This window comes from Lycium ferocissimum, unplaced genomic scaffold (genome assembly GCF_029784015.1).
Source record: "Lycium ferocissimum isolate CSIRO_LF1 unplaced genomic scaffold, AGI_CSIRO_Lferr_CH_V1 ctg192, whole genome shotgun sequence".
NCBI classification, from domain to species: Eukaryota; Viridiplantae; Streptophyta; class Magnoliopsida; order Solanales; family Solanaceae; genus Lycium; species Lycium ferocissimum.
In genome coordinates, this window is record NW_026718266.1 from 32,973 (window position 1) to 60,061 (window position 27,089).

Consider the following 27,089-nt stretch of genomic DNA (forward strand, 5'->3'; position numbering starts at 1 on the left):
TTAGGTGAAATTGAACTGTTAATTATACAAGGTGGAAAATTTGATGGTTATTGTTATTTGTAGATTTAATTCCATAGTACATACACGTATTAATAATACCTACTACTATTATTGTTTTTCCTTCCTAGGTGCCAAAAGTTGATTATTTTAGTGAAGAACCCTATGTGATGGACTAAAAAGTAAAACTTGCTTATATATCTTCTACCATTTTTCATCGGGCAAGTTGCACGGTTGCCTTTTTTCGGAGGTGGTCTTTAATTTTTGCCCTTCACTAAAAACTTTGGTTCCAGGTTTGAATCCCAGCTCAGTCAAAAATTTAAAAAAAATTTGCACGGTAGAGTTTGAATTCAAAGGCAGAGTTTCAAATTTTACCTTAAGACAGAGTTCGCTTCAAACTCTATTTAAGGCAGAGTTTTACCTTCAGGCATAAGACAACAAAACTCTACCTTAAGGTAGAGGTTTGCATTAAGGGATTTTTTTATTTTTTTTTTTTTACTAAAATCTGCCTTAAGGCCTAACTTTTGCCCGAATATGACTAATTTTGCTACGAAACTCTGCCTTGCGATTTTTTTTTTTTTTTGAATGAGCTGGAGTTCGAACGCCAAACCTCATGATATAAAGCGAAGGGCAAAAATTAAAGACCAGCAATTTGAGGGGCAAAGATTAAAGACAAGTGCCTTTGAAGGACAATCCACACAAAAAAAAGTTTTTCATCTGCTACTAATTTTTTAGAGCTCCGATTAAATTAAATTTGTACCACATACGACTCAGTAGAGGAGAAAATATTTTTTACTAAAAAATTTTATTCCCAAAAAATGAACTTGAGACTTGTGTGTTAAGTGCGAATGAAAACTATGCATCCTATCATAATTATACTAGTTAATGTAGCCGCGCTTCGCGCGGTCAACATCTGAACTAACAAATTCGATCTTTTTATAAACTTAATCGAGCTAAATAATAAATCATAATACAAAAAGTGAAACCAAATATATAATGTAAGACTACTTTGGAAAGAAAATCAAAACACAATTATTCTGATGTTAATATTTGTTACTTTCTTTTTTGTTTAACTTTAATTTCAAGTTCCATTACTCTTACTTGATCATGGTTAAGTAATGTTTTTCATTTCATTAAATTACAATCATGATAAGTTATTAATATGATTTGATATAAACACCAGTAATGTTTATTAGTAGAGTGAAAATTATTCTCCTTGTTCGAGTTGGACAATTAATCAAAGTAATCTCTTTATTTGTCCTTGATCTCATTATCTCCTGTCAAAACTTGTTGAGAATCATCCTTAATACATGTCACCCTGGTTTAAATCCTTACTTTTTTTCTCGCGGTCATGCTAGTTTAAACATTTCTTTCTTCCCTTCTCGCTTTTGAGCTTTGGATACAAGTAATAGTCCTTAAATATGATAATTAGTCATCGATTTTGTTAGCAATAATGTTCTATTTAGATATATTTTAACTCATTGGTAAGATCTAGCAATAAAAACCTTTGTTTCTCCTTTTTTTTTTTCTTCTTGTTTTTTTCTTTCTGGAAATCAATTCCGTATTGCACAGTTTTACTCGAGCTTCTCCTTTCGGATCTTCTTTTTGTATTGGGGGGACTGTCATATAGTATATGACAATAGGTACAAGTACATTTTATTGTCTGTAATAAAGAATTATGGAACTATATAATAATGGTCTTATATATGGTAGATTATGGTAAAAGTTGTAACTGTTCAAGAAAAAGAAAAAGATAAATGACAAACAAATTAGCAACAATAATGGAAAAACGAAAAAAGTAAGGATAAAAGTAGAAACAACACATTGATAAAGCCAAAAAAAGGGAAAATATGAAAAAATTGAAAGGGAAGAAGTTAGGAGAAAGAGAGAGGACCATAATAGTGAAAAAAGAATGGGGAAGGGTATCATACTAAGATTTTGTCGAAAAAAGTACAAAGGAGAGAGAGCACCCCCTTGGGATTGTTATGGCCACAAAATGAAAGGAAAACATGGGAATGAAAAAGAGGAAGGCAGGAAACTTAAAGAAGTGACAGGAAGTGACCAATGATTTAATGTGGCGAGACACCTTTTCATTATTATTAACTAAATTTAAAATTTAGACAAAAAGGCAAAATTATCAGAAAATAAATAAATACTAATGTTGGCTTTAGAGATATAAATAAATATTAATATCGAGCCTATATTTTGTAATTATATAAATATATAGATTATTGGTGGTGCACCTTAAGGTCACATGAATAAATTATATTATTGGTGGTGTAAACACCCGATGCGGGCAAAAAAATTTCGTCCATACTGCATAACCATATTTGTTTCAATTATTTGCTTCTTAAAAAAATCAATAAAAAGTCAAAACCCTTTAATGACTTATGGAAAGACTTCTTAATGAAACAAATACGACACTCTTTTATTTTGCCTTCTCTTTGCTTTTCACTACCTTTTTTCCGATGACCAAAATAGAACTAAATTTTTTTTATATTAGGAATACACTATTTTGCCGTTTCTTTGCTTTTCAATGACCCCAAAAGAAACCAAAAGTTTTTATATTAGGAAAAAAATAGGACTCGTAGAAGAGTTTTACACATATTAGGAGTTCTAAAGTTATATGGTAAATAGTTTACCTAGAAGAACAAGAACTCTTCATATATTCCAAGTGATAATCATCCAAAGTAACTCATAATACTTTTCAAATACCACTCTTTAATATTTGATGCTGAAAAGAAAGAGAGAAGCTGAAAGAACAAACATGAGTACGACTACTTCAGGTACCTTAATTTTTCTCTTTTTTAATTCTTTTCCCTGATTTTTTTTTCTTCTTATAGTGTTTGACATTACATTCAACCAATGAATCAACACCACTAAAGGTTGTGATGGGGTAGTAAATATCCCTTCATCGTTAACCAGAAATCTCGAGTTCAAACCCTAAAACCTGAGACCCAAAGCGAATCCAAATTAATCGGGGTCAGAAAACGGGTGCCAGATATTTGATGGAGAACCAAAAAAGAAAAAAAGAAAAAAAAAACATAAAAGGTTTATCTTATGTTTTAAACTTTTCAGTTTTTTTGGTTTCCCGGTGTGGAGTACCCGCTTTGGTGCCCAACCAATTTGTATTTGCAACGGGTAAGACCTATTATAGGGGAAGCTTTCCCTACCAATTTTTGTTCAATCCAGGGCTTGAACCTGAGACCTTTGATTAAGGGTGAAGAATCCTATCCATCCTACCATAACCCTTGATAATGTTTATACCTTATAAACTATCTTGTTGTGAAGTACAAAATAATTAGCGTGGGGGAGGCTTTAACATGTTTCCGGTGTCAAATTTGGTTTACAAAGTATATAAATATGAGATCTTATTATAAAAGATTATGCAAATTCTTGGAAATCATTGTATGACTAATTAATTGTGTTTTACATATATCAACTCTCTTATTAATAGAGTGAATAGATCAGTCATTTCGTTCTTGAACGAATATATTTCTGTGGAGAGTAGTTTACAATTTTACTTTTGAATCCCCTAGACATAAGAGAAATTTTCCTTGTAGTGGCAAATTACATTTGGTTTATAACTCAATTGACATGCTTACTTTTGCAAAACTGTTTTTATGCTCATGTTACCATTATTTTTGTTTCCTAGAACATTGGATGTATAGTATGTTAGGAAATAAATGGTTTCTGTTACTGCAAGTCTAAGTCTAAGTTGCTCCGACTCTCCTAAAGTGTCAGCTCCATTAATTTTTTATTCCAACTAAATATACTACTTTTAGAGGATCCGACACACATGTCATCATTTTTTGAAGAATCCGAGCAACAAAGATCTTAGAAGAATATGTCACTCACTAAGGGGTCGTTTGGTGCATGGTATAGGCTGGGATATCCCAGCACTAATTTTTTGTACCGTGTTTGGTAGGAAGTGAGATAACTCCTACCAAACACGGTACAAAATGAAGCATAATCCCAAAGGTGGGATATTCCATTTATCCCGGCATTATTTTATACCATCTTTTAGATGGTATAAAATAATCCCAAGAGATGGGATAAATTAATCCCGGTATAATTTTGGCTACCTACCAAACGACCATTAAGAGTATTGATCTTTTTATGCAGGTAAGAGCCAAAAGATCCAATTCCCACATTTTGATGTTGTATCAGATGAATCAGACCATTACTACATCAAATCAAACAAATCCGGTGAGGCACAAAATTGCTTCAAGGATGCAAACACTTCTACATACAGAAGCATCATGAAAGAATGGAAAATCCTTGAGAAAAATCTCCCTGAATCCATTTACGTTCGCGCTTATGAAATGCGTATGGATCTGCTCCGAGCAGTAATCATTGGTGCCCCGGGGACTCCTTACCACGACGGTCTATTCTTCTTTGACATTGTGTTTCCTTCAGATTACCCGAGCCATCCTCCAAGTGTTTACTATTTGTCACGAGGCTATCATATGAATCCGAATCTTTATACCAACGGATATGTTTGTTTGAGCCTAATCAACACTTGGAAAGGCAGAACTTCGTCGGAAATGTGGACAGCTAAAACTTCTACAGTCCTGCAGCTCCTCGTCTCGATCCAGGGGCTCGTGCTCAACGATCAACCTTACTTCAACGAGCCTGGACGCGAAAAACATATTAAGTCTGAGAGTTGGCTGCAGAAGTCTTTAGCTTACAATAGGGAAGTCTTCATTTTGTCCTGTAAAACGATGCTTTGTCACATTCGCACGCCTCCAAAGAATTTCGAGGCTTTTGTCTACGAGCATTTTCGCGAACGTGGAGAGTCCATATTGGCGACTATTAAAGCCTATAGTGATGGCAAGGCAATTGTAGGTCATTATCAAGGAGATAGCCAGAAGTCGTCGTGTGTTAAAGTGCCTGCTGATTTTCAGAAGAATTTGAACAAAATGTGTGCTGATTTACAAAGGGCTTTCAACAATTTAAGCAATTCAAATACTCCAAATCAGGTTGCCAAAAAAACAAAGGATCCAGCTAAGAAGAAGAAGAAGAAAGGGAAAAAAGCAAAGGAGCCATCAAGTGGACTTATGCAGAGGATAATAGGCTTTATCAAGAACATTTTTTGAATCAGTGAAATATTATGTTTTAAAAATTTTCATTAAGAATAAGTAGAGTAGTAGCAAAAATGAAATGTTTACTTCAGATTTAGATGTCATTATATGATCTTTAGGTCAGTATTGCAGTAGTCTGTCTCATACTCAACTAGAGTTTAATTCAACATTTATAATCGGTGGTTTCAGAATGAAGTGATATTATTATCTCTATGAATTTTTTTTTAGTTTTGTTGTACATGCATGCATGGTTCGAGCTGAAAGTAACGAGTTCAGTTGAACCCCTAGAACTCACCCTAAATCCGCCTCGATTTTCAGCTATGTAGTGGCTGAGACAGAATTAGCATGTGTAATTGTTGTGTATTTTAAGGTGTTAAATGTGCACCTATTAGTCAGCTCAAAGTAAGCCATAAACCAAATGAGAATCTACAAGTTTGATTGGCCTGTTACTATAAGTAAGTTTTCTAGTTATTTCTTTTCCTTTTCAGAGAATTGCTTGCTTCATAGCCACCTAATACCAGTCTCCATGTACAGACCAATTACAGCCAGAGACGAATTCATGATCCAGAGTTTGTGGGTTCAGAATGATTGTTATATGTATGCATTTTTATTTTTTTAGCATATGCATACATGGTTCGAGTTGAAAGTAATGAGTTCAGCTGAACCTGTAGAACTCACCCTAAATCCGCCTCTACTTTCAGCTAGTGACATCAAATCTTTTCCATTAAGTGAAATGTCAATAATTTCATACTTTTGAATTATTCAAATCTATTTCGAAATAAAAAATGGCTTGATCTACTTGGGCAAGGTGTGCATTGTTGATTTATTACCTAATTTTTTTAAAATTCTTTTTTTTATTACTTAGGGGTAGGGTAAGGGGAAATGGGGAGGGATTACAACGTGGGATTCGAACCCTCATCAATAAGGTTGAAGCTCAGGTAGCCAACCAACTGAGCTACTAGATCCCTACTTATTACCTCATTTGGATTGCAAGAACAAGGGTTTACAATATAGGAAAAATTAACTATTTGGAAGACCCAAATCTTAAAAGTAAGACGAATAATTAATCTTTCGAACCATAATAATTCGTTGTCCATATTTGTAAAAGGCAAAACCCTTTCCAAGTTAAACACTACACTCTTTATTTTTGCCTTTTCTTTTGCTTTTCATTACTTTTTTTCCTTTTCCGTTATTCTTTCTCTTCTCCAAGGACCAAAAAAGTTATTAGTATATTAGATTAGAATAATAAGACTTGTTGAAGAGTTTTACACACATTAGGAGTTCTAAAGTAACATGATAAATAATTTATCTAGAAGAACAAAAACTCTTATTGCTATGAAACTAATTACTTATCCAAGTGATAATCATCTAAATTAACTCATTAGTACTTTTTTCAAATATCAGTCGCATAGAAGAAGTACAAGAAGAGAAGTTTAACAACACTTTTATTTCATGAACAACCATGAGTACGGTTCTCTCTCTTCTTTTTTTAATTCTTTGAGTTTCTTTTCTTCTTGTATTGTTTGACATCACATTCAACCAATTAAAGGTTGTGTTAGAGTCGAGTGATAAGTATCCCCATATTTAACAAGGGGTCTCGGGTTCAAACTGTGGGAATGGAATCACCTTTTGCACGAAGTACTTTACCACAAATTTTGTGGTGCGGATATTAGTCATGCTGTGAAGTGGGTGCCATGCACATATTGGATGGAAAACAAAAAAAGTGAAGAAAAAAAAACGTAAAAGGATTAATTTATGTTGGTACATTTTTACCTGCTCTGGTGCTAGATCAATTGAGATTCGCGCCGTGTAAGGTCCGTTAAATTAAAGGTGGATGTCCATCTCACCACGGCTACCACAACCAGTGGTGGTATATTCGTACCTAATAAACCATTTGTTGTGAAATTTGACATGTTTGCGCAGTCAAATTTGGTTGATATAAAGTATATGAAAATATGCTATTATCATAAAAAATTATGCAAAATTATTGGAAATCATTGTGTAATCTTACAAGAAGTTTTTCTCTCATTTGGTTATTTTTGGGAGCATCTACTGGGTTTTTTTTGTCCATGTAATCTCATAGATTTTCTGTCTGCAATTTTATCCACTTAGATTTGTAATCATTAAATTCGAACATGTAATTTCAGATTGTCCTAATCTTAATTGCGCAACGTGTTACTGCTTCTATAGCTGACAAAAACTTTGCCTAGTAACTTATAAATAGGTCAAAAACAAACTTTTTCGTATCTATAAACTTTTGAATTCCCTCGACATAAGAGAAGTATTTCATTGTAATGGCAAAAGTTGTTCAAAAATGGTTTCAAGTCACAAGTTCGATTTTTTTGAATCCCCTCGACATAAGGGATTTTTTTTTTTTCGTCGTAGTGGCAAAGCTAGTTCAAAAATTGTTTCAAGTCACAAGTTCGATTTTATTTAATTCCCTTCATCTTTATATTCCTAGCTCCGTCACTTCTTACATTTGGTTTATAAGCTCACTTAACATGCTTAGCTTACTTTTGAAAAACTCTGTTTGTCCTCATGTTAATTTTTGTTTGCTAGAACTTGCATGTACAATATGTTAGGAAAATAAATGATTTATGTTATTGCAAGGCTATGTTGCCCGGACTCTCCAAAAATGTTGCCGCATCCATGTCGGTTCCTCCAAAAATGCACTACCTTTTGAGGATCCGACAGCACTTGTCGACATTTTTGAAGAATCCGAGTAACATAGATCAAATATGTCATGCACTGAGAGTATTTGTTTATGCAGGTAAGGGCCAAAAGAGGAAATTCTCACATTTTGATGTTGCATCAGATGAATCAGACCATTATTACATCAAATCAAACAAATCCAAAAAGGAGAGAGATTGCTTCAATGATGGAAACACTTCTACTTACAGAAGCATCATGAAAGAATGGAAAATCCTTGAGAAAAATCTCCCTGAATCCATTTACGTTCGCGCTTATGAGTTGCGTATGGATTTGCTCCGAGCAGTGATCGTTGGTGCCTCCGGGACTCCTTACCATGACGGTTTATTCTTCTTTGACATAGTGTTTCCTTCAGATTAGTGTTTCCTTCAGATTACCCGAGCCATCCTCCGAAAGTTTACTATTTGTCACGAGGCTATGATATGAATCCGAATCTTTATCCCGAGGGATATGTTTGTTTGAGCCTAATCAACACTTGGTCTGGGAGCAATTCGGAAAAATGGACTAAGAATTCTACTGTCCTTCAGCTCCTCGTCTCGATCCAGGGGCTCGTGCTCAATGATCAACCTCACTTCAACGAGCCTGGACGCGAAAAAATTAATAAGTCCGACAGTTGGCTGGAGAAGTCTTTAGATTACAATAGGGAAGTGTTCTTTCTGTCCTGTAAAACGATGCTTTGTCACATTTGTGAGCCTCCAAAAAAATTTCGAGGCCTTTGCCTACGAGCATTTTCGCGAACGTGGAGAGTCCATATTGGCAGCTATTAAAGCCTATGGTGATGGAAAGGCAATTGTAGGTCAGTATCAAGGAAATAGCCAGAATTCATCCCGTGTAAACGTGACAGCGGATTTTCAAAACAAGCTGAAAAAAATGTGTGCTGATTTACAAATGGCTTTCAAGAAGTTAAGCAATTCAAGTATTCCAAATCAGGTCGAGAAAAAAAGCAAAGGAGCCAGCTAAGAAGAAGAAGAGAGGAAAAAACAAAGAGAGTTCATCAAGTGGATTTATGCAGAGAATAATAGGCTTTATCAAGAACATTTTTGAATGAGGGAAATATTATGTTTTACAAATTTTTATTAAAGAACAAGTAGAGTAACTGGAAAAAATGAAATGTTACTTCAGATTTAGATGTCAATATATGCTCTTTAATTCAGCATTACAATAACAAGGTCATATTCTGTCTCATACCCAAGCTTTTTCCTTTGTTTTGGTAGATAATTGGTTTCTCATGAAGAGGCGGAGCAAGGATTTTGAGTTTATGCGTTCTGGATTCTAAAAAAAGAAAACTTGGTTCTAAATGAATTATTTACACATATTGCGTAGATGTTCAAACAGAAATACAGAATCTTAGACAAAGCTATTGAGTTCTGCCGAGCCCATAAGCAGAACTGTAGTTCCGCCTCTGCTCTCATGAAGCTGAATTGGGGTTGTTTTTCTAGTTATTTCTTTTCCTTTTTGAGAGAAATTCTTGCTTCAGAGCCACCCAAGACTAGTCTCTATGAACTTTTGGCTAGAGGTGAATTCAAAATCTACAGTTGGTGGTTCAGAATAAATGTGATTCTGTTATATATATATATATATATATATATATATATGAGTGTTGACACCCAATTTTGTCCCTCCTTTATTCCAATTTATTTTCCCGGGCTTTTAATTTTATTGATAAACTAAATATTTTCTATTCACTACTACGTTATTACTATCACTGCAATTATTTAAAGTATCGTTACTTCATTATTACTATTTTAATATTACCCTCACATTACTACCTATTTATTACTTATTAATCATAAAGTTAAGATAGATAATATTTCTTACTCTATTATTACATTACCTATATATTTTTAGTTTTACTATTATTAGTAACTTAGTATCATTAAATTATAGCTTATTACTATTAATTACTAATTGCATAATTATTCCATGTATATCCCAAGTTATTGATATAAAGAAGCTCAAATAATGAATTAGGATAAGAGGAAAAGGACCCATTAATGTGACCCAATCAGCCCACTATTTGAAAACCAAAACTATTTTCGATCAACCCAATTGGCCCATTTTTGCCCAAAATACAGCGGGCAATTCGCAGAATTGCCCTTCTTTTGGGGTGGTCTTTAAATTTTGCCCCTCATATTTGAAATGTTTAAATTTTGCCTTGGCTAACACCCATAGGTTCTAGGTTCGAACCACGCGCAAATCAAAATTTTTAAAAAAAATTCGCAAGCGTTTAAATTTCGCTATGCGCCAACGGCATACACTTGTGAAGGAATTACCAAAGTTATGCGGACCGCATCTTATGCCTTGTGGGCGGACTTGGCATAAGTATATGCGGGCCCGCATAACTTTGATAATTCCTTCACAAAGTTATGCGGATCCGCATAAAAGTTTGCCTATTAAAAGTATGCCCCCACCGCATAACTTTGTGAAGGAATTATCAAAGTTATGCGGGTCCTAACGAAATAAATATTTGAGTGATAAGTCATAGCATGTTTTGTTACCCGCTATCCTGGAAAAGTGGTTCAAAATATTCATCATTCTTGTGGAAGCTTGCTAGGTGTATCACGTGGAGGACCTAAAGTTTCGACATTGTGGATAGCATTCGGTGTGCTTGACCGACCATCTATAGCTAGCTTACTTACACCGTAATTATTGTCTTTGGCTTTATCTAAGATTTACTTCTTGACAGAATAAACATGCTCTTGTCCGGGTGGAAATGGTATAGATCGGTGCAAATGCAATTCATGATGAGGTTATCAATCGTGGCAGAGATGTGTTAATATTGTTAAGTTTGGATTTCGTTTATTTTAATTAGGATGGGCATGTAGTTAAAAATTATGTGAAGAATCGACTTTTTCTTGAATACTTATGCCTTATGGCGTGACTTGGCATAAGTATGCGGTCCGCATAACTTTGATAATTCCTTCACAAAGTTATGCCGGTCAAAGATACTTTTAATGGGCAAACTTTTATGCCTGGGGACCCGCATAACTTTGTGAAGGAATTATCAAAGTTATGCCGGACCCGACATACTTATGCCAAGTCTACCTTTGCTCAAGCATATATAAGTATCTTGGGTCCGGATAACTTGGGTAATTCCTTAACAAAAGTATCTTTGGTCCGGCGATAGCGAAATTTAAACTCGCCTTGCGAATTTTTTTAAAATTTTATTTCCGCGTGGGTTCGAACACGGAACCTATTGGGTGTTAGCCAAAAGGCAAATTTTAAAGATTTCAAATATGAGGGCAAAATTTAAAGACCACCCTTAAAAGAAGGGCACTCAAAAAAAAATGAAATACAGCAGCCCACATCATATCTCCTAAACAAAGTTAGGGTTTTTTCTACCCTCAAAGTGACGCCTTCTTCTATTTTGGACAACAAAACATTTCTCTCCATCCATGGCAGAAGATTGCCCCTCCAATTTAGAGTAAGTTTCTCACTTTTTCACCTTTTCTCTCCTCTTCTCTGTCACAATATTTGGTCAACATATACATATAACAAGAAGCCAAGAATGACTTTTCAGAGATCTGAGCACAAGATTCATTCACGGGCTAATTCAAACGGCTCCTTTAACTTTGGTTTCGAGCCAAAAATCTCGAATTCAAAACTGAAACCCTAGTCACTTTTACCTATAAATATGTTCATACTTTTTAGCCGCCAGGGGAACTCCTGGAAAATACTCTCATCATCTTCAAAAACTTTCTTTTCTTTCTTGGTTAACTTTAGCCACGAAAAAGGTATTCAAACTCATCCCACTCTAGTTTCGAATCTGTTCATAACGAGAGGGTAAGTTCGAGGCCCCGACGTCTCCATTCACTGGACCCAGAAGAGGTAAAATGCGGTCCTCTTCTTACTTTTTCTTCAGTTAAAATTCTATGATTCACTTAGAAAGATCATGTTTATAAGGTACTATTAAATTCAGATTTATTTGTGCTTGAGTCATGAAATTAGCTACTGTTTTGAACCTCTAAATGTTAACAGTAATGTTGTGGTTTAAACTGAGTTCGTCTCTTATGCTTACATCTACATGTTAATTCATCCTGGTATAAGTCAAGCCATGAGAAATATGCAGATTAAAAAAAATGGACTCTGTTTAGTTTTCCTGATAATACAAGGTATATATCACCATGCTAAATCTTGTAATACGGAAGTTGTGTGTTATTCAATATGGTAGTGCATTGTGCATCTAACTGTGGTCATATATTTTTTTTTTTTTTTACATTTTACTTTGTCCATCCTCCATAATCATTCCATATGTTAACGTGAAATACTTTCTTTAGTAGCAAAAAAATGTGCTTCCAAGATCGTGCAAAAAAAAAAATGTTTGTTTTGATATAGTGTAAGCATTTTAAGAATTTGCTTAAATTCCTCAGTTACTGTACTTGATAACATGCTCCTATCCAAGTGTTATATGAATATTTAATTTCTTATTTGTTTAAAAATTAAAGACAATGTGATTTCTCATCCCGTCTTCATGTGTTATTGATAACCAGATTCCTACTCTGACTATTTTTCTCTTTTCTATTTTTGCATGGCATACCGGAGCCGAAGAGTCCCACTTTATGACTCAATATCGCTGCTAAATCCGAAATGTGCATCTGCATCTTCCTTTGCGTCTCTTCTTCCTTGATATACATCCGAAGAGAGGGTCGAGTCAAACGGCGAACCCCAAAAACTTTGCTTTTCTACAGGAGCCAAAATATGGCTTTACTTCATCTTTTTTTTATTCCCTAATGTTGCTTATTTGCTAGTGTGATCGTCATTTTATTTGTGTTTGGTAATTAGTTGTTAATAGCTTTACTTTACTTAATTATGTAAAGTCCTTCTTTTAGTCAACACTAAGATACTTATTTGCTCACTTATGTGTTACCTTTAGTCAAGAATGTGATTTTCGTCGAGTCTTAATTGCTTTTCCTACCCAAAAATGTCATTGGTGTCAAATGAATTAAGCTAACTGGTTTTTTTGGCTTTTAGTCCCTTGTTTAATTTAGAAAGCCAGTAAGTTCACTCTATCAACTTTGGCCTTTCAACTCAAGAATAACATTTATTTCAAAATAACAAGTATGGTAGTAGACCATCTTTAATCTAGAGCAATGTTTTGGCCTTGGTCCTCTTTTGACCTTAACTACTTTCTTATACAAAATGTATTTGGAAATCTGAAGCTTTTTCCATTTTTCAACTCTTAATCAGGAGTCATTTTGTTAAAGTGTTGTTACTTCCATCAATCTAAGGAGTACGAATTATTTCTTTTTTCCAAAGTTAACTTAGTTACCCACTTAGCCTTTTTAATCTAGCTCCAAGTCCGGCTGGTTAACTGTCTTTTAACGGATCTTAAAGGGTGCTTAATACCTTCCCTTTAGATTAATTGAACCCTTACCTAGAATCTTAAGTTAAGTAGACCATAAACGGAGTTTAACTTTAGACAATCACTTTATTAACTTTAGGTGTCCTAATTCACCATAAATAATTAGGTGGCGACTCTTTAATTTTAATTAACTCCGAAATTACCGGAATATTGTAAATCATTTTGACTCCGATTAAAATGGGATATAACAATGAGCACGTGCTTTGCACGTGTATACCTCGTTGAGTAATTTAATAATATTTTTGACTCTTTGCAAATGCAGTTTCATGGATTGAAGTTTGTAGGAGATGAAAATTATTTCAACAATACGAACAACACCCTTTTATACATCTAACAAAAAGTGAATCTTCCTAGAGTATGATGCTAGAAATATATTACATGGGGTAAAAGACTAAAAACAATTAAAAGAAAAACAAAATAAATAGTTACATTGCATCTTTAAGTAGATTACTGAGAAGAAGATCCTTCGACGAATCCAGAAAAAATCATAGCGTATTTCAATAGCCTTAACTTTGACATTGAGAAAAAGCTGCTTAGGAGTAGAGAATATTTGAAAACCTGTGAAACTTTAGAGCCCACAAATATGGAGGAAGACTTCAGGGAAATGAAACTCTTTCTTGGCTTTATATAATATTTTAATGATTAGTCTTTTCACACATTTATCAACGGAAATCATACATTTACCCGTGACATTCAATGCATATTCACATTTACCTATGAAGTCAATGCACACCTATGAAATTCAATGCATGTGAATATGCAACACTTTAGATTCCAGCAACGTAAATGGAATGCAAACTAAATCTTGGTTAATCTACGGAACAATTATAAACGCACCGCAAGAAAGCAGACATTCGACAACAAAAAAGATAGGACTACCGTTTATTGTAAAAAAGCATTTGAAAGAAAATAACATTTTTTTTATTGTTGCATAAACTTTTCACGAGATGTTATTGCAATGACGTGCAACAACTTTTTTTTTTTTGTCGCTAAAAGTACTTTTTGCAACAATAGTCAATACTATATGGCAACAAAATTAAATTTTTGGCAACCAAAAAAAATTCATTTTTAAGATTCATCATATATGCCAACAATAAAACTAAGTTGTTGTCAAATATTATCTTTTGCCAACTATATTTTTTCTGTTGTCAAAAGAGCTGTTGCAATTTCTATACTTTCTCGTAGTGACGTTTTGGTCCACTATAATAGCTAATTCATTACACTTTGAAAGGTTACAATTTTAAATGTAGAAAAATTAAATGGTCATACATGCATCATCTGCCAAGAAGCTGTTACTCAAAGATTGCGGGGATCGGAGACATTTGTATTAAGACAAATGTCGGATGCACATTGGTTCTGAAGGATGTGTGCCATGTACTTGATTTGAGGTTGAACTTGATCTCAGGAATTGCTTTGGACCGAGATGGATACGAGAACTATTTTGCAATAAAAAATGGAGACTCACCGAGGGATCATTGGTGATTGCAAAAGGAGTTGCTCGTGGCACCTTGTACAGGACAAATGCAGAAATATGCCTACGTGAATTGAATGCGGCTCAAGATGAGATTTCTGTAGATTTATGGCATGAAAGAATGGGTCATATGAGCGAGAAAGGATTGAAAATTCTTGCCAAGAAATCACTCATTTCTTTTGCCAAAGGTACAACGATAAAACCATGTGACTATTGTTTATTTGGTAAACAGCATAGAGTCTCATTTCAGACATAGTCTGATAGAAAATTGAATATGCTTGGTTTGGTATATTCTGATGTTTGTGGTCCAATGGAGATAGAATTGATGGGCGGTAACAAATACTTTGTTACTTTTAATGATGATGCTTCACGAAAATTGTGGATTTATATCTTGAAAACAAAGATCAGGTGTTTCAAATTTTCCAGAAATTTCATGCTCTGGTGGAGAGGCAGACTGGTCGAAGCTAAAGCGTCTCCACGGTGACAATAGAAGTGAGTACACTTCAAGTGAATTTGAAGGGTATTGTTCAAGCCATGGAATCAGACATGAAAAGACAGTTCCTGGAACTCCACAACACAATGGTGTAGCTGAGAGAATGAATCGCACCATTGTTGAGAAGGTGAGAAGCATGCTCAGAATGGCTAAACTGCCTAAGTCATTCGGGTGAAATGAATTCGAACGACTATTACGACGATCAATAGGAGTCCATTAGTTCCATTGGAGTTTGACATACCAGAAAGAGTTTGGACTAATAAAGAGGTGTCCTACTCGCATCTGAAGGTGTTCGGTTGCAGAGCTTTTGCACAGGTACCGAAGGAGCAGAGAACAAAGCTAAATGATAAATCCATTCCCTGTATATTCATCGGATATGGAGATGAAAATTTCGGGTATAAATTGTGAGATCTTTTAAAGAAGAAGGTCATCAGATACAGAGACGTAGTCTTCCGAAAAAGTGAAGTTAGTCCCCGACTGATTCATCCGTCGAGAAGGGAAAGAATGATATAGTCCTTAATCTTATTACCATTCCTTCTAACCATCCCAGATATGCAAAAAGTATGACCGGCGAGGTTGCCGAGCAAGGGGAGCAATCTGACGAGATTCTTTGAGCAGGGGGAGCAACTTGATAATTATGCCGAGCAATTGAGTACCTACTCGGAAGAAGAAGAATCTCAACCTAAGGAGATCGAAAGGCATTTACGCATAACATCCAAGTACCTTCCTCGAATGTCCTCATCGCTGATAAGGGGATAAAAAGTCCGAAGGAGGTGTTGTCCCATATAAGAAAAGACTCCATAGATGAAAGCCATACAAGAAGAGATGGACTCTCTACGTAAAAATGGCACGATGTTGGTTGAACTTTCAAAGGGTAAAAGATCACTCAAATGTAAGTGGTTCTTTAAACTCAAGAAAGATGGAAATGGCAAGCTGCTCAGATACAAAGCTCGATTGGTGGTAAAGGCTTCGAACAGAAGAAAGTGGAGCAATTAGACGTGAAAACTGCATTTCTTCACGGAGATTTGGAAGAGGAGATTTATATGGAGCAGCCAGAAGGATTTGAAGTAACAGGAAAAAACACATGGTGTGCAAATTGAATAAGAGTCTTTATGGATTGAAGCAGGCACCAAGGCAGTGGTACAAGAAGTGTGACTCATTCATGAAAAGTCAAACTTACACAAAGACTTATTCTGATCCGTGTGTATACTTCAAAAGATTTTCTGACAACAACTTTAATATTTTGTTGTTATATGTGGATGACATGTTAATTGTAGGACAAGACAAGGAGCTGATTGCCAAGTTGAAGGGAGATCTATCCAAGTCATTTGACATGAAGGACTTGGGCCCAGCACAATAAATTCTAGGGATGAAGATTGTTCGAGAACGAACAAGCAGAAAGTTGTAGCTATCTCAGCAGAAGTATATTGAATGTGTTCTAGAACGCTTCAACATAAAGAGTGTTAAACCCGCTAGCACGCCTCTTCCTGGTCATCTAAAGTTGAGCAAGCAGATGTGTCCTACGACAAAGGAGGAGAAAGAGGGCATGGCTAAAGTTCCTTATTCGTCAGCAGTCGGAAAGCTTGATGTATGCAATGATATGCTAGACCTGATATTGCTCATGCAGTTGGTGTTGTTAGCAGATTTCTTGAAAATCCTGGAAAAGAACACTGGGAAGCAGTCAAGTGCATACTTAGGTACCTGAGAGGTACTACTGGAGACTCTTTGTGTTTCGGAGGATCTAATCCAGTCTTGAAGGGTTACACAGATGCTGATATGGTAGGTGATCTTGATATTCATAAATCTACTACTGGATACCTGTTCACATTTTCGGGGGAGCTATATCATGGCAATCAAAGTTGCGAGTTTTCGTGTCGCACTTCTACTGTTGAAGAGAGTACATTGCCGCTACAGAAGCTGGCAAGGAGATAATATGGCTGAAATGATTCCTTCAAGAGCTTAGATTGCATCAGAAAGAGTATGTCGTCTATTGTGACAGTCAAAGTGCAATAGACTTGAGCAAGAACTCCATGTACCATGCAAGAACAAAGCATATAGATGTGCGACATCACTGGGTTCGGGAAAAGATAGAGGACGGATCTATGCAGGTCAAAAAGATCCCTACATCTGAGAATCCTTCGGATATGCTGACCAAGATTGGTACCAAGAGACAAGTTCGATCTATGCAAGGAACTTGTCGAGATGCACTCAAACTAGAAACCTGGTGTTACCTCATTCCGGTGAATGGGTCTGGAGGGGGAGATTGAAGAGGTCCATATCCATTAAATTGATAGAAAGGAAAAGTGAAGTCTGGACATGTTTTTGGGACTAACAAGTTGGCCACTTGAAGACTATGTCACGACATCTTGCAATTGCAAATTGCAAATGTTTCCTTCATTTTGATTGGTTAAGAGGGAGGCAGTTTTCCCTATAAATAGAAGCCTTCAGGCTTCTCATTTCTATACCAACAAAGAGAGAAAGAAGAGTGAGGCATTCATAGGTAGGAAAATAGTCTGTGAGGAAAAATAAAGAGTGTGAGCGATATTGTAGTGAGGTAAAAATCTTAAAAGAGGGTAATTTCTTTTGAGTGTGTAGTGGTCTTTGGAGTATTTTACTCAGACCTACAAAGTGTAAAATCCTTGCTATAGTGATATCAGTTGCTTCTCTCGGCTTGTGGTTTTTCCCTTTTGGGTTTCCACGTAAAAATCTTGGTGTCATTATCGCTCTTTTTTATTCTTGTTGATTAACCATATCACGGTGCTACATTATTATTCCGCTGTTAATATCGTGAATATTATTTCTGTGGCGGGTTTATTCCCAACATAAATAAGACACCTACGCTTAGAGTAAAGAAGATGGTTGAACAGATTTATTAATATACTTCTACTATCTAAATATATCTCTCTGTGCGTCCAATTCCAATTCGAATATTTCCAAGATCTTGCAAATATAAATTGGATGTAGATTATAAATAGTTACTTGCAAAGAATGTGAAAAGGTACAAGCATTACTACCCATTACGTGGTCTAGTTAATTAGAGATGTGGAGCAAACGGTTAAGGAATAAGAAAGCAGTGAATGTGTATTTAAGGGAATGAAAGTATCTTTCAGTTTATAACGTGGCATATTTAACATAATTAAGAGAATTAAATATTAGTTAAGTGACTTTTAAGTGTTTTATTTTTTTTTATTTTTTTACATAGAATATAAATGAGAAAAATAGGAAAAATGTCAAAAAAAAAAAAAAAAAAAAAAAAAAAAAAGAGAAAAAAGATAAATAGCATTCTAGGCCATAGAGAGGTGTCACATCACCTTATCTATGCCTAGCTTTATATTATACATAGATATAGATTTTAGGTGTTAATGTACTTATTAGTTGGTTCAAAGTAAACCATAAACCAAATGAGAAATGCGACAAAGTTTTAGTTGATTCTCTAAGTATTTCAGCTTTTGATTTATACGATCCCTAAGGATGCTCTTACTAATCTCGATCATTCCCTCAATAATAGAGGCAATTCGTCAGAGAGGACTCCACCACAAGCTACCAAAGCACGTTCGGTCAATCATCAATCTTCGGTCCAAAGCTGACTAGTACAAATTGGTTGGGACTAGTAGGCGACAAAACCAGCAGGATGGGGAAAAAAACCAAGATATCATCTCGTATATATGTGGAGGCGGACTTATGACACGTTTTGTGGGTTCAACTAAGCTCATTGCTTTGGGTTCGAACTATGTAAACATACGGTCAAAAAACTTAAAGCATATAAGTTTTTTAAGATCACACTCATTCTGAACTTTGGATTCGCCTCTGAAACACATATCGGTTTATTCATTTTTGGACTAATTCGGGTGCACAGCTATATATGTGTGAGAGAGACAGCTAAAATTTCTTGTTACTGATGTCACCGAAATTACTACCACTTGATTTTGTCTTTCTTCAAATGAAAAACATCGATTATTTGATGCCACCAATGTTCCTATTATTCTAATCATACTAAAAATCCTATAAAAATCTGCATTTTTTATCAAGAAATTGATTCCGCAAATCTCCAAAGTTGAATATTAATATGGAAAATGAAATCAGCTGGTTTTCGAATGGAATTGTATTGAATCAAGAAGATGAAGAAGATGCAACAAGTAAGAAAAAACTTCTTTCTGATGAAGATTTTGTGAGTTTTGATGATTGGGATTTCGACGTCGAAGAGGAAACAAACAAAGTTAATCTCTATGTCCCACAAAAGAAGAAGGAATCTCCATTGATTTCTTCACTTAACATATTAAAAGACTATGGAAATGGATTCAGAAAGTTAAAGGGACAAAAGATTATGATCCAAACTAGTGAAAGTGAACGCACACCAAGCGTACTTCGTAAAATGTCCACAGACGAAATTCTTCATTTAGGTGGACAAAAGTTCATTCAATCCACTGAACATAGTATTATTGATCATCCATTTGCTAGTTCATTGTTAAGCCTATCAAAGGAAGATTCTAGAAGTGTGGCGCTCGTCGAACGCCTTCTTGCTTCTGCAGAGAAAGTTGGGGAGAAATTGTTTGATCGCGCGACTAAGCTTCTAGATGAATGTGATAACTTAAGTTCCAAAAGAGGAAATCCCGTTGAGAGATTGGTGTACTATTTCTCTCGTGCTCTTCGTGAACGAGTCGATAGGGAAACCGGAAAAAAATGCACGAAAGGTTCGGGGATATATGGAATGCGAGATTTTGAGGACGCGTTAAGGAGTATAAATGCTTGCACGATTGCAGTTCAGGATATGCCTTTATGTCAAGTGGCAAAATTTGCTGGAATTCAAGCTATAGTGGAAAATGTAGGAAACTCAAAAAAGATTCATATAATCGATCTCGAAATTAAAATGGGAGTGCAATGGACAATCTTGATGCAAGCACTTGCAACTCATCAACGAAACTCTCAAAATCCTCTTGAGCATCTTAAGATAACTGCTTTATTAGGTGCTCAATGGACAACTTGTCTGTTCCCTCTTCTACTTATCAGTATCATTGTTATTAATCTATTATTATCTTATCAGTATCATTATTATTAGTCTATATTATCTTATTACTACTGTTGATTCTTTCACTAGGGTTATCTTTACTATTTTTGTTGTCAATACTTTTCTTTTCTATAGTATTTTCATCATAGCTTTTGCTCTAGTGTTTCAAATTACCTGTTTTTGAAAAACCCTTTTCTTGAGCCGAGGGTCTATCACAAATAACCAATCTACCTTACACAAGATAGGGGTAAGGTCTGCGTACACCCCACCCTCCCCAGACCCCACATGTGGGATCTCACTGTGTATGTTGTTGTTGTAGGTGCTCAATCAAGGACTAAAATCGAGGAGACGGGTAAACGACTAATGAACTTTGCTGAGTCTTTCGACTTTCCATTTTCTTTCAAGATTGTTGCAGTAGAAGATATCTTGGATCTCAAGAGAGAAGAGTTAGATATCGATCCTGAGGAAGCTATTGCAGTTTACTCGCCATTTTTTCTCGCCAATATGTTGATGCAACAAGATAAATTGGATTTCTTGATGGGATTTATCAAAGGTCTGAATCCTCGTATAATGGTTATCGCAGAAGTTGAGGCAAATCATAATTCTCCGATTTTTGTTAACCGTTTTATTGAAACTTTGTTCTATCACGGTGCGTTCTTCGATGTGTTCGAAGATTATATGAAAAATGATGAATCAACTAGATCGGCTATGGAATCAGAGTTTATGTGGCATGGAATATGGAACGTTATAGCGGTTGAAGGGAAGGAAAGGACAATTAGGCATGTAACAATTGACTTATGGAGGAAGTACTTCAAGCGATTCGGAATGGAGGAAATGAAACTGAGTGACTCGTCGTTGTACCAAGCGAAAATGGCGATGGAAAAATTCAGTGGTGAGAACTCGTTCACGCTTGAAATGAATGGAAATTTTCTAGCAATTGGCTGGAAGGGAACTCCTCTGAATTCACTTTCTGTATGGAAGTTTCACAAAAGAAGCGCTTTTCGTGGAGCCTATCTCACTCTTTAACATTAAAAAGGGCAGTCTGGTGCACTAAGCATCCCACGTTCATATATGGTCGGGGAAGGGTCGCACTCAAAAGTGGTGTGATGCAGGCAGTCTACACTAACACAAGCATCAACGGTTGATTTCACAGCTCAAATCCCTAACCTATATAGCTCCATGGCTCACCTTCACCTCACCCTTTAACATTAAATATAAAAATCCTGTTTTTTTCAATATACTATTATGTGTTTAAACAGATGTTTTGTTCAACTCCCTTATTTTCATTTAATTGATAGTTAACATGCCCTACTTGTATTTTAGAAGCTAGCCATGTATAGATTTTCCTTTGAATCTTTTTACCTTTTTGTATAATTACTTCAGGGTCCAACTTCCAAATTCTATTCATGTCTTCTACTTAATTTAGTGTTCTCTAATTGCTTTTTTGTTCCAAAATATAATGATATTTCCAATTAATTTCCTTTTGTATTAGATGTAGCAGTAGCTGCTATCGAAACTAAATCTTTTAAATTGAAAAACTAATTAATTACTCATCGTCATTGTACCGCTAAAATGTCAATTTTTATCCATCCTAATCATGTTCACATCACTTGCTCTTACCAATATTTAGACACCATTATCGGTCTTTAGCACTAAAAGTTCGTATCTTTTCATAAACCTTGATCATGTTCATACAGCGTTACCAAATTTTAATAGTTTTTTCCTCAAAAAATTACATTTTCATTCACCAATCAAACATCAAGAAACATTCTTTAAGAAAATATTTTTCGTGGAAAAAGTACCAAAAAAACTTGACATTACCTTGTAGAGGTCAATTATGCATTGACCATTGAGAACTATGCTTAGATGTAACAAACGAAAACTTGCTTCCACGGTTAATGGAATAGAACATTCCTTATTTCATTGTTGGCGATTTCAAGTTTTGAGATAGAGGCATGAGAATATCAATCTAAGGATTTCATTATCAAGTTCACGTAGTAATAGTGTATACAGTAAAAATTGGTGTCAAGAGTTGGGTGAATTAGGAAGAGACACGTGTCAATGATGGCTAGTCAGTGGTGATTCAAACATGATGACACCATATACAAACCTGTGGCCGGATAAGAAGCAATTCAAGATGTAACTATTATAGAAATGTTACATACCCCAAGATTCCTCCAGCCTTTATTAGCTTTTATTACGCTTTATTATCCTTTGTCACCTTTTAATTACTTTTTATTGCAGCATTAATATTTGATAACAAAGGGGGCAGGATTTGTGGATCATGCACCTTATAGCTCTAGTATAAGTAGAGATTTTCATTCTATTGTAAAATATCAGAAATTATATAACAATACATCATACTTTCTATGTTCTCTATATTCTTTTATTCCGTATTCGAAGATATTAAAGGTGAGTGTTTCAACCTGAAATAACGAATTAAGAGATTTCTCAATTCTTGTTAAGCTTATTTTATTATATTATTGCTTTACATTTACTTGATTTCATTACTAATTGTTGTTACTTTATTCTCGTCTATAACAAATCAATTCAGGTATCTTTTAAATCACTAAACAAATTCAATTACTTGTTCAAATTTTTAAATCGACACTTAATTTGGAAATTTGTGTTTGTGAAGTGATGAACACACTGTCCGGAGGTGAATTAATAGATCAACACTTGCAATGAGAGACTACCAGTATAGACAAATATATACTACTTCCTCCGTCCCAAATTAAATGTTTTTAGTCTGACTAGGCACGAAATTTTAAAAAAATAAAGAGAGACTTTTGAATCTTATGGTCCTAAATTAAAGATGTATATAATGTATTAAAATGTCCTTTGAATCTTGTGGTTATATACTTATCATGTAGGATATTTTAATTATCAACTTACTAAATATGTAAAAAATTACAGATGGATCAAAAGAAAACTTAAATTTTAAGCTAATGAAATGTTTTAATAATATAAATGGTTACAGAATTCTTGAACCTGATCTACTATATGTGACTCAATTAGAAGGGCGAATGAGATGGTGACACGATCTACTACTATTTCTGAGTCATTTCATTTTCGAGAAAGAAACATCACCAATCAATTAGGCTTACAATCAATCTAACAAACTCGCATGATAATGTTTATTTCGTATTTAATGTTTTCTTTAAAAAAACGTTTGCCCCTATTTTCGTTTAGAACATTTGGGTTATTTACCTACAACAGAATAACAGATCTATATATACAGCTAATAAGTTTTGAGCGCTAGCATAAAATGTGATGAAATTTTTGTACCAGCTTTAACTAAAATCTCATGTTCGAGCATAAAAATGAAAATGAATACAAGTCCTTCATCTTTAACTAGAGATTTTTTATTTGAACCCCAAAAATAAAGTAGTAGGAAGCGATTTTCTTTAAATTAACTCTACACAGCTTATTTTTTAAATTAATTCCTTCATTTTACTAAAGACAATGAATTATAAATAAATAAATAAATACAGGCATTCCTTCATATTTTAAATACTAATAGAGATTTGGTATGGTATTAGTGCATAAATTTCAATCCAAAATGGGATTAAATTTATATCGCTTTGGTAGAAGGTATAAAATCACAGATAAATTTATAAGATACACCAGGCAAATTTAAATCAGTCGTATCAGTATATTTTAAATACTCTTAGTGTTATAAAAGCACTAGTGGAAGACTTATCTAAAAGGGGACAACATTACTATTTAAAAGCACTAGTGGAAGACTTATCTAAAAGGGGACAACATTACTATTTAATAAGAATACGTGCTACACTTGTAAATATATATTACGTCATGATACATTTGTGATGATTAAGAGGGTACACTACACTTGTCACTTTGTGAAAGAAAAGAGTTACACACGTCACAAAAATTCACAATAAATTTCTGACAATAGCTCTACCAACATCAGAAAGTTCATGAACAGCTGAGTTTAATTTAGAAAGTGGTGAATATTTAGTACCCTTGAAATAGTCCTCACATTCTTGTGCATCTCCTGAAGAACCTACCATTCCATCTTCTGCAAATTTTGGATCCCCTTTTGTTAATGCTTCAATTGCTTCTGGCATGCTTGCTGTTAATATTACCTGTTGGTTGGAATAATAAAAATAAAATATGCGATCTTTTGTTAGTACATTTTTATTATGATATTCTCTCCAATGACATTTTTCCCATTAAAAAAAATTGACAAATGTTTATATTTAAAAATAATTAACTTTACATTTGAGGAGAAATTTTAAAATCACAAAAATATTATGACATGTCTATGTACTGTTAAAATTTTTGTAGCCAAACAAATTTTATAATATATTTAAAACCACAAATTTCAAATTGACCAGACATCACATAAATTGAACACAGAGAGCATCTTTTCATTTCATTCCATTTCAATTTACATGGCGTAATTTAATTAGACAGAATCTAAAACAGAAAGGTTTTTGGAATCTAAAAAAGAAAGGTTTTTGGCGCATGATGCAGTGGCAGAGCCACATGTCCTTCAAGGGTGTCAATCAACACCCCTTCATTGAAAAAATGCATTATATAACTAGCTAAAAATATTTCTTTAAGTATATATATTACATATTGACACCTCTTAATTTTTTTTTTATAAAAATATTGACTGATCTTTATAATTTAATCTTTTATGACAAATTTATTGCCAGAATAAGTATAAGATAAGTACATACGGTCCTTTTAAAATGCGGAACTTTGGAAAACAGGAGTTATGAGATTAAAGATTTATAGTGGCTATAAAAATGTCATAAAACTTAAATTATACTTAAAGATTTAAAAGTTAATTGCTTCAAGTAAAAAGAAAACATTTACTACCATTTAAATGGAAGTGTGCTGAGATTAAAAGACCAGTGACCTTAGGTAGGGAAGTAGCTACCCTTGTTCAAGGAGAATTAACTAACACAATATCTTTTATATATATATACTATACTTTGAATCCCAAAAGAAAAGAAATATATAACATAATTTTACATTACCTTATATGAAAAGGCACAATCCTTTAAGGCATCTTTCCAAGCTGCTGGAGGATTTGAATGCCTAAGTTTAGAAATCATATTTGCAGCCTGATTAGCCTTAGATTTAATAGCATCCACCATTATTAGTGCCAACGTTGTTATGTCTCCTTTTTCACTTCTTTTGTCTGAGCGCAGAGTTTTCACACAGAGTGCATAATTTGGTGTGTTCTTGCATGTTGTTTCTACTAGATTTGCATTTGTTTGTAGTACTATGGCCAGAAACATCATTAGGAAAATCAAATTCTTCATTTTCTTGATTTTTCTATATGGAGAAATTGGTGTTGTGAAATATGAGGTTGTTTGAGTTTTTTTATATAGATGGATGGATTCAATTGCGTGCTGATCTCTTTCTCTGTTTCTCGGTGGGGCTTGTTCGGGCTTGTGGGTGAGAAGAGTGTGTAAAGAAGCCGGTTTATGGATGCCTTTGGATGATTAAATCATTGCTCTACTCCCTTCGGTCTCAAATTACCTGTCGTGTTTTTTAAAAAATAATTATTTCAAATTAATTACTGATTTTTATTTATTATGAGATGATGTTATAATTGTTCAAATACAAATGATTCTTAAAGATAACCCATTATATTTTTAAAGCTTATCTCATAACAATTTTAATAACATTTTACACTTCCTATTAAAGCAGTGTTTCAATCATATAACATGCTAGTCTTCGTCGGTTATGAGGATAAAATAGGTAAAACCTCTCTTAATTAATGTTCCCTCCGTTCCACCCAAGTCATTAACTTGACAATAAGTTAAATAAAAGGGATTTTTAAAAAATGTGTAAATTAATGTATAAAATACTACAATATTCATTTAATCTTATAGGTATAATCCGTCTCATGGTAATGTTTGAATTATCAACTTATTAAATATACAAAATGATTTTTTTGAAAAAATCTAAAAATTAAAACAAGACAATTAAATTAGGACGGAAGGGGTAATATGTAAAAATTTACTAAAATTTGCCATAAACATTCAATATGAGTCTATAATTTTACGAACATAATTAATTCAGTGCTAAGAATCTTAATAGTTGAACTCACAAAATTTAAACGTTGAATCTGTCTCGCTTGTAGAAAGGGCAAGTTTCTAAAGAAGCCACGCTGCCATTAGATCATTAAATCACAAGCATAATCCCTCGAGACCTTCGAACTAAACTTGACATCGTTTATTTGATGTATGTACATTTGAACTATTTTTATTGTAATTATCTTTCTGAACTTGGTAGTTTGATAGGTTTTTATCCCTCGGATGTTGATATGCTAAAGAGTGTGAATACACTCTTTTTTAAACTCGTGACAGTAAAACAAAAAATTATGTGACAGTGAGTGCATTACACCTCCTTCAGTTGAGGCTGTCCAAGAAAAAGCTAATCCCAAATAGCAAGGTATTGAATGATTATTAGAACTAAAAATAATTTAAATATGTACCGAATAAATAATTGGAGTATACAAATTCAAGAATCCCGTAAGTATTATGCCTTCAATCATACTCTATATGATAAGACTTGGAACCACCAAAGTGTACACAAACCTAAAAGCATCACTGGCCCTTCTACGATGGGAAAAAGACACATATGTTGCGTAAGGTATCATGTGCAAACATTTTTCGAAAGTTTGTTAGTCTGAAATATAAGCCTTGTGATACCTTTTCATAGAAAGCGGGTCGATAAGGATGAATCAAGCAGGATTAATAAGTTTCTAGGCTAACAAGTTTTTAAAGACAAGTTGCACATGACATTTTAGAAAATTTGACATTGAAATGAAAGAGCAAAATAAATAATTTTATGATAACGTAGTGCAAAGGGTAAATTCATACAAGCGAAAAGTATCTTTAATTTACCTTGATCCACCTAAATTAACGGGAGAAATGAGTTTTTAGCCATTTACAAACTCTTTTTAGTTTTATGATCCTTTT

General features: G+C 34.2%; 3 protein-coding genes and 1 pseudogene across 4 annotated transcripts; 3 read left to right on the plus strand and 1 right to left on the minus strand.

Annotated features, from left to right (window-relative positions):
• The first annotated feature begins 2,465 nt into the window (after nucleotides 1-2,465).
• Nucleotides 2,466-5,276, plus strand: LOC132042922 (putative ubiquitin-conjugating enzyme E2 38). 2 transcript variants are annotated; one of them, XM_059433426.1, is made up of 2 exons: nucleotides 2,466-2,783; nucleotides 4,123-5,276. In XM_059433426.1, the coding sequence occupies exons 1-2, from the start codon at nucleotides 2,729-2,731 to the stop codon at nucleotides 5,094-5,096; spliced, it is 1,029 nt and encodes a 342-aa protein (XP_059289409.1). In that variant the 5' UTR covers nucleotides 2,466-2,728; the 3' UTR covers nucleotides 5,097-5,276. The 2 variants fall into 2 exon arrangements, with proteins under 2 accessions (XP_059289409.1, XP_059289410.1); XM_059433427.1 differs by lacking the exon at nucleotides 2,466-2,783 and adding an exon at nucleotides 3,407-3,861 and having other exon boundaries at nucleotides 4,104-5,276.
• A 2,454-nt stretch (nucleotides 5,277-7,730) lies between these two features.
• LOC132042907 (putative ubiquitin-conjugating enzyme E2 38) lies at nucleotides 7,731-8,951 on the plus strand (annotated as a pseudogene).
• A 9,653-nt stretch (nucleotides 8,952-18,604) lies between these two features.
• Nucleotides 18,605-21,522, plus strand: LOC132042916 (DELLA protein RGL1-like). The gene is made up of 2 exons (XM_059433421.1): nucleotides 18,605-20,080; nucleotides 20,441-21,522. The coding sequence occupies exons 1-2, from the start codon at nucleotides 19,183-19,185 to the stop codon at nucleotides 21,145-21,147; spliced, it is 1,605 nt and encodes a 534-aa protein (XP_059289404.1). The 5' UTR covers nucleotides 18,605-19,182; the 3' UTR covers nucleotides 21,148-21,522.
• A 2,346-nt stretch (nucleotides 21,523-23,868) lies between these two features.
• LOC132042917 (cell wall / vacuolar inhibitor of fructosidase 1-like) lies at nucleotides 23,869-25,556 on the minus strand. The gene is made up of 2 exons (XM_059433422.1): nucleotides 25,134-25,556; nucleotides 23,869-24,230 (listed from the first exon to the last, which is right to left on the minus strand). The coding sequence occupies exons 1-2, from the start codon at nucleotides 25,419-25,421 to the stop codon at nucleotides 24,018-24,020; spliced, it is 501 nt and encodes a 166-aa protein (XP_059289405.1). The 5' UTR covers nucleotides 25,422-25,556; the 3' UTR covers nucleotides 23,869-24,017.
• Between the last annotated feature and the right edge of the window lie 1,533 nt (nucleotides 25,557-27,089).

Excerpts from the sequence above, each read along its gene's own strand:
- LOC132042922 (XM_059433426.1), top strand. The coding sequence starts at position 2,729 with ATGCTGAAAAGAAAGAGAGAAGCTGAAAGAACAAACATGAGTACGACT. Across the intron at positions 2,784-4,122 it reads CATGAGTACGACTACTTCAG|GTAAGAGCCAAAAGATCCAA; the intron begins GTACCTTAATTT and ends CTTTTTATGCAG.
- LOC132042916 (XM_059433421.1), top strand. The coding sequence starts at position 19,183 with ATGGAAAATGAAATCAGCTGGTTTTCGAATGGAATTGTATTGAATCAA. Across the intron at positions 20,081-20,440 it reads TAAGATAACTGCTTTATTAG|GTGCTCAATCAAGGACTAAA; the intron begins GTGCTCAATGGA and ends TTGTTGTTGTAG.
- LOC132042917 (XM_059433422.1), bottom strand. The coding sequence starts at position 25,421 with ATGAAGAATTTGATTTTCCTAATGATGTTTCTGGCCATAGTACTACAA. Across the intron at positions 24,231-25,133 it reads ATTGTGCCTTTTCATATAAG|GTAATATTAACAGCAAGCAT; the intron begins GTAATGTAAAAT and ends TCCAACCAACAG.